Below are 10942 nucleotides of genomic sequence, written 5' to 3'. Positions count from 1 at the left end.
AGAAATATCACAGCACAGCTCGGAAGAATTATACGTTATCGTAACCAAAGTGGTGCTGTTCTCCAAAATCAATTTTGTTGTATGTATTGAGGAGTGCAATACATTTTGCGAGAGCACAACTTTCATCTATTCATTTTAAATCACTCTTAACGAAAAGTTTACTATGGCCGGTACACTTATTAGAGTAGTACTAAAGCTTGTTAAATCAAGCCAATCTTGGCATTTTGCTCTAATAGTTGAAGTTGTATCAATGCTCTAATAATGAATCAGCAAATGTTGCCATGAGGTTAGATCGTGAGAATATGGATTTCCCTTGTTTCAATGATAAGTATTTCCACAATTTGTAAATTACAAAGTAATATCCTATTTGGGTTTCAATTGTTTCGTTGGAAAAGCGTCACTAGATTTCAATCGTTTCAATTGAAAGCAATACATACTCAGTGAAAGAAACCGAGCTATTAAATGATGAATCGGCAAATTTGTCATGATGTTGAGCAATGGAATATAAGATATTTTATTATATAATTTCATTCTTTTGTGACTATAAACTCAAAGTGCGTTTTTATAATGAGAAATGAATAATTTATAAAAATATTTTCATAAATTTGATCTTTTATATTGTTTAAAAATACAAAATATGTGTTACGCCTTAGGATCTTGATATGCAACCCCATAATTTATGGTTCCTTTTTCCTCGGGACACACATAGAACGCTAAACATGTATATGAATAGAACGCTAAACATGTATATGATGGAACAACATACATATATGATTGATGTTGCGATGATAAAGAAGTCTTATGCTGTTTCAAATTAAGGTGATGCATTTTAAAACCATATCGCCAATGATACACGACCAAACCAAACGAACAATATTAGATAAGATCACCCAAAATGAAAGTTTACTTCCACATGCTAACCCACAACCATTAATATTTGTTTTAGTACTTAGAAAAATTACGAAAATACTTAGCAAAACGAGGGACAAAAAGAAAAAGAAAAAAAGAGATAGAGTGAGGATTAGAAAAAGATGGGTTAATACTATGAAAAATTCCAAATTAATATTACCTATTACAAATTTACACCAAATTAACTTTTTACCATCAAAGTACATTTTTGACAAATTTACCATAAATTGATACTTATGTGACAAATTTACCCTTTATTAGTTTTCATAAATTTTATTATCAAATTGATGAGTTGGATGACACGAGATAGTTCATTGGTATACCAATTTGAGATTTTACTAGTCACAATTGTACCATTTTTGTGATTTTTGTGATATTAATTCAATTAATGGAAGATATATTTATCACAAATGTATCGGTTTGAGATTTTGGCGGTCAAAAAAATTAATTTGTGATAAGTTTATAACAAATGTACTGGTTTAGAGTTTTTTTAATCATTTGGAGTAAATTTATTATAAATTTACCTATTTTGGAGTTTTTGGTAGTCAAAAAATTAATATGAGAATAAATTTAAGATTTTTTCGTGATATTAACAAAAAAAAAAAAAGAGAGAGATAATTGTGCAAATCAACTGTCCACTCAATTGGCCACAATTGCAACAATAATATTGCATTTCCTCCATATGGCTATCGCATGTCATAATGAAGGGCATATCGCAGGGCAGAAGAAAGCTGTCGAGACGCTTCAAATCATCTCTCTCGCTGCTCAAAGATGGACGTCGCTGCATCGGAGGCGAAGCTGGTGTCTGTGTCGTACCGGGCCACGAGAACCGCCAGCCCAACCCCATCCTCCTCTGCGTGGCAGAAGTAGGAGGAGGACGACGTGTGTTACCTGCTGGACTGGAGCATGCCGCTTGGGGCCCTCATGGCCGACAACTGTGCCTGCAAGGGCTTCCCATGTGAGGCCACGCGGTTTGACTACGACAGTGGGCAGGTCTCGGAGGCCAAGTCGGTGAAGGATCTGGGCATGGACGATGAGAACGTCATCTACATCCGGGACAATAAGTTTGGTGGCTAGGGTTAGAACGAGTGTAAGGTATGGGTTTTAGAAGTTAAAAGAAAAAGAATAAAAGAGACCACCGTGCGAAATAAAAGGAAGATAGAGAGAAGAGCGAGACCAGTTCGAGAAAAGGTAAAAAGAGAGAGGAGAAAGAAGAAGAGAGGGGAAGACGAAGATGAGGAAAGTGGAAAAGAGAAGAGGGCTTTCACAAACGCCTTACCAAGCTAATTCGATTTACATAAATTTGAATTAACCAAATTACTAGCGTACACACGCTGCTTCAATTCTATTGCAAAATCTATGAGGAGGAAAACAAATTCAGAATTTCGATCATCATCTTCCTTCGACTACAGAATTTGTCATGGTGTTCACGGAGAAAATACTTTCCCCTTGTGCCTCGTTATCGTGACTTGAATTTCCCCTTTGGAAGGTGAACGTTGGAGGTCTCGGCTGAGGAAGATCTGACTCACTGCTCAGCATCGAACTACGGATAGCATGTTGGGTCGGTCCGTCATTTGGTCCTGCACACGAGAAGCCCCACCTGAATGCATCTCATTGCTTCTGATGGCAAGTATTAACTATAGCTTCATCCCTTAGGTCTGGTCCTCTATCTTCGCTCCACAATTGCCATGCCTGTAAGAATAAGAGAACATAGGGAGCAGAAATAGCCGAAGGATTATAGAAGATCACTCGAGCTTGTACTCCTCACTTACATAGGAAAGAAGATTGAAATGCTGGCCATGGTAGTATAAGCTCGTGTTCTTTTTGCCAGCGATGATCTCAATTAGCAACACCCCAAAGCTATAGATATCGGATTTCTCAGAAAATATCTCCCATGATGTACTCAGGAGACATATATCCTCTGCAATTAAATATCATGTTAATCAATCAAGTTATAGAGTTACCTAATTGCGTTGTATAGTTTCTAATTTAATTTATAATTTCAGCAAGAAAGCTTGAATACTAACAGTGTTCCTGCAACTTTGTGAGTATTTAGCAAAACTTGAGTGCCTTCGAAGATCCGTGCCAACCCAAAGTCCGAAATTTTGGGTTCATTTTCTCATCCAAGAGAATATTGCTTGCCTTCAAATCTCGATGGATAACTCGAAGGTAAGAATCGCGATGCAGATATAGAAGCCCACTTGCGATCCCTTGAATGATGCGGAAACGTGTATCCCAGTTGAATTCTGCTTTCCTTTTTGAATCTAAGCAAGGAAGAAAAGAAAGAATTCGTGACCTTAAATACTAAAAAGATATATGTTTTTCCGTCAGCACAAGTATGATTTGAAAAGAGTGAGACCAACCAAACAGAAAGGAATCTAAACTTTTGTTTGACAAGTATTCGTATACTAAAATCTTTTCTTCTCCTTCGACACAGCATCCCATGAGTCTGACCAGATTTCGGTGCTGAAGTTTCGATATTAGAACAATCTCGTTCTCAAACTCCTCCATGCCTTGGCCTGAGCTACTGGAAAGTCTTTTGACAGCTATCTCCTTTCCATCATTCAGCATTCCCTGTTTCCGAACTCGAAGACCCGTCAGACCTTGGATAATGTCACAAAATTCCCTAAACGAACATCTTAGAGAAGGCTTTACCTTATAAACGGGTCCAAACCCTCCTTGGCCAAGTTTATTTGTTGCATCAAAGTTGTTAGTTGCAAGAAGTAAGCTACTAAAACTGAACAGTGTAAATTCGGATGCGTCCTTTTGCTTCAGCTGATCTTTCCATGCATTTCCAGGAGACATTTCTCCTGTTTTATCAGTTATATCTGGCCAGTCAAGTGCCTTAGGAATTTGACAAAGTTTTTATATTACAATCAATGTGAAATTAAGCATTGGACGTGAGCTGCTGGTACCTCTTTTGCTGGCTCTCCACTTCCAGAGACCGAAAATAGCAGTTCCAACGAACATGATGCCTAGGATGGTACTTATGCTGAAGATAAGTTTTGCTTCTGTTGACATGCCTGACATGAGAAAAGAATTGTAAGATGTGCGATAAATTTTAAACGAAACTCATAGTGAAACTTCTTATACCTGTATTGTCATGCGACCCGAATATATACATCTTGCCCAGCTGTTGAAAACTCCTGAAAATCCATGAGATCTTTAGCCCAGACCAAACACCCTATCGTGTGGACATAAGAATAAGCCAAGCAAGAACAATTATTAATGCACCAGCTTTGGCATTTTCCTACATCTCCAGGGTCTGATAAATATTCTGCAGAATCAGGCACTTTCATCTGTTTCATGTGTACAAAGACATCTTTCTTCATCTGCGTTGAAGGCGACCTGCTTGTGTTCTTCTGGCAGTTCAATTCTGTTTCTCTAATGCACCCCCTGGTCCAATTCCTTCTGTTCCATTCTTCTTTCGATCGCGGCATAAACCCTTTTACGCAATGGCAGATAGGAGAGTTTTTTGAGTTGCAGATGCCAAAGGGACCGCAAGTTCCATAAATGTCACAACTGGTGCTCGGTGCTGCCAAATTTTTCAACCAACCATTGGATCCATAATCCCATATCATTTGTGCTAGAATTCCTTCGGGTGAAATGAAGGCATAAGCAAGAAAAGAGTTGTTATCAAAATCAGCAGAGAAATAAGCGGTTCCCTGCTGAGGATCGTTCTGGAGACTGTACCCGGTATGGTATGAGGATTTCATTTCTGGTATGCCGATGAATATCGATTTATCCCATGGTCCACTTCTCCAATAAGAGGTGGAGCCATTCCGAGTGAGAAGTTGCGGCGGAGTCTCTGATGTAAGCGCAGTGGTGAAATTTCCGATGATGGATCGTTGTTGTTTTTCCAGGAAACTAAAACTCGTCTCTCTCCTGTTCTCTTGTTTAGTCCTATCTTCATGTTTGGTAGAATTGTATCAGTTGGATCATCAAAGCTTGCCCATACTTCAGTAGAATTCCTGTCTTGTAGAACAAACTTTCCACCATCTGAAAGCATTGCTGCTGTATTATTTGACTGGACAGAAACATTGGTGGACCAAACTATGTTCTGCTGTCCATCCACGAGCTTCAAATTCCCATCACTGCCTATCGTTAATTTCGCAGACCGATCTGCGGACGTGAGTGGCGAATCCCTATTGGCCACCCACACGGTTTTAGAAGGCGTCAAGTTCTTGTACCATATGCCAACATACTGGTTTTCCGACCCATTCGGCGTGAAGAAGCCAAGCTCGAAGATTTGGCCTGAGGAGACGAGAGTTTGGTTCTGAAAGAGCGGCTCCGATGTAGTAATATTGTGAACCCCGCCACTGGCTATATGTCTTGCCGGAAGTAGGAAGAAGAAGACCAAGCAAGAGCACCAAGCAATTATGAGTCGCATAATAAGAATGAATGAGCCTGACGAACTCGGCGGCTTCGGTCTAATCTGCAGACAAGAGCACCAAGCAATTGTGAGTCGCATAATAAGAATGAATGAGCCTGACGAACTCGGCGGCTTCGGTCTAATCTACACTTTCTGCAGATCAAGAATAGATGAGCAGGATTTTTGCTGAGGTGGCTCCATTTTAGCTGGGTCCGCCTTAGGCCCGGTAACATTAATAATAAGAAAAGAAGTCAAGAAGTCAAAATGTCAACCAACAAGAAAAGAATGTTTGGTGGCGTACCGTTCACGAGAAGAAACTTTGTATGTCCTACTATGCTAACAATCCGTGAAATCTTGGTGTTGTTGCCTTTGTCTTTTCTTTTTTAATGTTGTATTACTAAAATATAGCTCGTTATTGTTGGGATTAAAATCGATTTTGGTCAATTTAGTTTTGGGGAAGATATCGATCTTGAATTGGTTTAATTCTTGATGAATTGTTGCCCATTTTTCCTAACACTCCATAACAGTTGTTTTCACTTAACCATATTTTCATTGACAATTCAACTTTGAGATTGTTCCTCGCCAATGTTCAAATTCGACTTAGACTCTCAGTTTACATGCATCATCCTCCTCCACAAAATTCGAATTTGCTTATCTGGTAACCCGTACAATGGATGAGATCGAAGTGTTGTGTAATAAATTATTTAAGACAGTGCATTTATGTTAGAAGTTAGAACAATTCAAGTGCCTCCAACTATAAGTCAAAACAAATAGTCACTCCATGTTATTTGTAATGTCATTCTTGAAATGTCTAAAATGTAACGTGTTCCTAAACTTTCAATTGCTTGGATAAGTTTTTTTTCTCTCGTCACTACAAAGAGATTCTTCCCATCAACTAGTCACATATTTGTATGCATGCTTAGTCATCACCCGACTTTCGCTTCAACTCCTATCCTCCTTTTGACAAACATTTCTTTAAGTGGTACTAGAGATTGCAACAAGAGATGTCGGATGTTTGGGAAGTAGCTAAAATTGGAGAGACGCTTTCCTTTAACTATATGGTAATTGACCCAGTCAAGTATGGACTCATAAGGAGCCTTTGTTGCTTTTGGTCACCATCGACCAATGCTTCTTCTTGCCAACTGGTCCAGTAACAATTACTCTTCTTGATATATGGTCCTTGACCGGCCTATCCTCTTGTAGACTTCTATGGTCAATGGCCACACACATGTCTAGACTTTTGTGGTATTTCATTTACCGACTTACCATTTGATGAGTTCATGGACAAATTTGCCAGGTCAAGTGGACCTATCTCCTCCCAAAAGCACGTAGCATTTCTATTGTACTGGCTTAATCGTTATATATTATGTTCACCCATTGCTTCTGTGTCTCATGAACTCATTGATATAGCATATGCACTCTCCAATAGGATTGATGTGGGTCTTGGCCGTATGGCACTTGGCGCGTTGTACAAGGGCTTTACCGACGCACAATCTTCCTCGTTCAGCACCCATCCTACATCATTCTTTGGCCCTCTATGGATTATGCATGGATGGCTGCGTGCATATTTTCCTCGGCTATTTTCCAAAGGCAAAACCACTCAATCATGAAATACCAACTGAAAATAAGTTTGGGCTTTGGAAGTTTTGTAGTGCATTCTGCCAATCCCCGAAGGATTCTCAGTCTTTTAAATGCTTCCTTAGCTACCTACTTTCTTTAGAGAGTTTTACTTTCTACGGGTTTGGCGTTGACTTCATATGCAACCCTTCCTTATCCCATCATGACATGTCTGCGTTTTGGATGAGCGTTCTCATCCCCATTGATCTTATGCTGGATTTCCATTTTGGGGAAAAATATACTTTGAGCTTTGAAGCACACAATCTCTATTATTACGCTTGCCGCTCGGCTGACTTAAGGTATGCTTATGCCCATAGTATATTCCATGAATTTTCCTCTTGTCTTGGCTGAAGAAAAGACTTATGCCATATGCTACATCGAGATCACTAGCATATTTCAAAGAAATTCAAATTCTTTAATTACTTTGGGGTTCCGTATAGCTCGAGATCTTTAACCAATGGTGGGTAGATTATACGGCTTTCATTTTCCCATGTAATCCGAGTTTGGTGATGTCGAGAATTACTCAATATCTCATGAGCATGCAACATCCTTTTGAAAGGCTTGCATCAAATTCCTACCATTCAGATACACCATTATCCTTCACAGGGATTTTACCTTCACAAGGTGAGTATATTAGCGATTCAATGGATGAATCACAATCTCCTCACAACACTTATTGTTCCGATGTACTGTTTGTTAATGGCGTCTATGCCTTCAGGACAAGTAATCCTCCAGCAGAGAAGACTCTCCCATCCATCAATTGTAGTGACATCCAAAGTAAATGGGTCAAGCTCTATAATTTGTTGGAGAAAGGGTATGAAATTATATGTGAGACTCCTTGAGGATGAGATTGGATCTTTGCTCGCATATTTAACCAATTTACCTTACCCATTGCCATGTCATGCCTTGAAATTTGCCATTAATGAATTTTTCATTTCCTTCGACTCTGCCTTAGAAGCTTATAAGGCAAATGTGAAGTCCATTAAAGCCATCGAGGAGCAAGAGGAGGCATTATCCTCAAGGAGAAGGAGTTGGCGCAATCCTATAAGCTTTTTGACGTATATCGTGGCAACACCAACATCTCATCACAGGTTTTGTTCAAGCTATGCCAATTAATCTCCGAGCTTGAAACCACATGTGAATCAATGACGCAAGCTCTTTAATGATCGTGTCCGGAAAGACAAGCTCTTTGAGGCTAATTGTGATAAATAAATAAAAAAAATTAAAGCTTCATAGCTTCATTTCTAGACTGTGGCAGCACTTTACGTAATGCTCTAGGCTGCACGTTATCCTTATTTGATGTTTCTTTTCCATGAAATAATCATCAATGTACATACCTGCATATGATCTTTCCTTTGATATGTTACTTGCTGATGTCATCCATAGCACATGCCTATCTATTGCGCTCCTTATCCATAGTTATAATATCTTTGCATTTATGATCTTCAGCAAACAACTTTTACTGTATCCAATGCATATCCCATGAGGATTGGGACCTCGATTTTCGCAGGCTGCGCCTTGTCTCAATACTCTTCATCCTAATAAAGTTGCCTTTTGATTGTCTATTTAACCGAGTAAAGTGAAGTCTCCAGAAGCTAGCTCAACTAGAAAAATTCCTCCATTCTAGGGGGATCGTTTTGGATTCGAATAGTGGTAAAAATAAATTAGTGATTTGCCTTATCTATCACATTGAATTTGAAGGTGATTATTTATTTTTTCTTATTTATATATTTTGGTTGGGGATGAAGAAGGAAATAGGGTCTTGCATACATTAACGGTTCGAAGTACAAAAGCCGCTTCATCCATAGGTCTGCAATTGATTTGACGTGGAATTAATTACTATTCAATTTAATGGCCATAAATGTGAAGGGGCAAAAATGACTTTCTCCGTATTAGTGGACATGGATAATGAGCGCCTGGTTGCTTCCCTGCCCGGATCGTCACACGGGCCCACCCCGGACAGGTATTTTTATATTTTATATCTTATTTTAATGATGCCAATTACTTGTTATTTGTTATTTTATTGCCTACTAATTTAGCTGATCACCCTTTATTTCTCTACAGTTTTCTAAATATTGTGTAATTGTAATTATTTCTATAAAAGTATTACAAGGTGATTAGTTTTTAAAGCTTATAATGATTTGAAAACAAAATAATCTTTGCATACGATTGGCAAAGGAAATAAGAAAAAAAAAAGGAAAAGAGCAAGGAAAGAAAAAAAAGAAAAGAAAAGAAGGAAAAGAAAAGAAAAAATTAATAAAAATTTAAAATATATTTAAAAATTATTAAAATGTTCATGTCATGCCGATCATGTCAATTAAGATACCCAGTATCTACATTAATAATTTCCGTCCTAAAGTGGCTGAATGAACGAAATTAGTACCGACCTAAAAGGTTTAGCACTAAATTGATTCAACGGAAAGGTTTAATACTATATTGATATTAACGCAATAAATTTAAAGACTCTTTTTGTACTTTCCCAAGAGTTAGAATGGTTATGTCAATTATTAAAGTCTCCAAGAATGTGCTTGAGAGAACAAATTTCGTTATGAAGTGAAATATTATTTGGAGAAAGTGGCAATAATCACCAACACACAAGAAAAGAACAAATTGCATTGTAATTTCTTAATTAGATCATTGCATCGAGAAGTAAGATTAATCATTTTTTTTAAGAAACCCGTCAAAAACCCTAATTGCGCTCTCATGTTGCGGCGGCAAAATCAGAGCCCCTATTACAAATAATGCTTGCAAGACGTAAAGCTGTCGACGAGCTATAGCCTTGTGAAGAACCCTAAAATGCATGAAGAGTAACGGGGGATGTCGGAGTCGATGTTAAATGTGCCCATTATAATATACGATTTCTTCTTTTTCCCTTGTTTTATAGAGACTATACGCAGTGCAAAACAGATACATGATTTTTGCACGTTATGAAAGGACGAGAAAACTGCTATTCGCTTTAGAATTGATCGATAAAATATCTCAAATTCATTTTACTATTGTCAAGTCCCACCTATGACAATTGGCAAGCTACATCATAATATTTGAAACTTGGCTGAAGTTCGGTTATAGATTTATTTGATCTCAAGTAGACAAATATCGCTTTTTGTGTACCACTTGTATATATCGGTAATTTTAATGGACAGAATAATTACACAAATTGTTCCTAAACTTTGGCTAATATGCAACGTGATTCTGACCATGCATAGAATTAAGTATTTACACATTATTGTAATTAAATAAAATAGTTATGACATAAAATTGTACATTTTCATAGCCAATACGAAATATTCTCGTTTCCGCTTTTACTTAGGTTTTCTTATTGCTTCAAATTATCTTCGTCGCCAACATCTTCTCCCTCATGTTCTTACCAACTATCTAGCTCAATCCCTTAGGTGATCGGAAAATCACAATCAACTCAGAATCAAAACCCTAAACGTTTTCCTATCACTCTGGAATTGCCTTCATTGCCAACATCTTCTCCTTCATGTTTTGTGAACTATTTGGCTCAATCACTAGGTGATCGTTGTTGGATGAACCCCTTCAATAGAGGGAAATTAGGTTTAAGGGTATTGCCAACTTCAAGGCAATAAATTTTCATTGACCCTGGCTCTCCCAACTCATACCTCACCACATTGAGCTTTCAAATTTTAAACAATTAACCCTACATGAATTCCAACTAAGGAGCCGTCATTAGCCTTTTTTAATTTGCTAGAAACCAAGTAAATACGGAAGGATATATTACTATTTGCACAACTGCAGACTCAGACTCGAGGACTTGATTACATCGTCTTAAGTCTAATGCCCCTTCACTATGAAACTCGATTAAATGCTAATGTCATAGCTACCTATTGAAGAATTTTATGTTTCGTCCTAACCATTCTAAAACAAAGAAAATAACATCCAAAACATTGAAATGCACAACCAAGTATAATCACAAAGAAAAGATATTCCAAACAAGGAACCCTATTGTATAGGCTTGTCCAATTTTAGGTTTTAATTTATAGGAATTTTCCAAATCTTCTGTTTTTTTGTTTTTTCAGAATT

General features: G+C 37.8%; 1 protein-coding gene across 1 annotated transcript; it reads right to left on the bottom strand.

Annotated features, from left to right (window-relative positions):
* Nucleotides 1–2961: 2961 nt before the first annotated feature.
* Nucleotides 2962–3989, bottom strand: LOC120291736 (G-type lectin S-receptor-like serine/threonine-protein kinase At1g61550). Its single transcript, XM_039309440.1, has 4 exons — nt 3825–3989; nt 3565–3737; nt 3273–3483; nt 2962–3173 (listed from the first exon to the last, which is right to left on the bottom strand). Exons 1-4 carry the CDS (start codon nt 3937–3939, stop codon nt 2962–2964), a joined length of 711 nt encoding a protein of 236 aa, XP_039165374.1. The 5' UTR covers nt 3940–3989.
* Nucleotides 3990–10942: the final 6953 nt, after the last annotated feature.

Source organism: Eucalyptus grandis, chromosome 3 (assembly GCF_016545825.1).
Source record: "Eucalyptus grandis isolate ANBG69807.140 chromosome 3, ASM1654582v1, whole genome shotgun sequence".
Classification (NCBI taxonomy): Eukaryota; Viridiplantae; Streptophyta; class Magnoliopsida; order Myrtales; family Myrtaceae; genus Eucalyptus; species Eucalyptus grandis.
The sequence above is the reverse complement of the archived record's forward strand: the minus strand, read 5'-3'. Positions and strand labels throughout refer to the sequence as shown.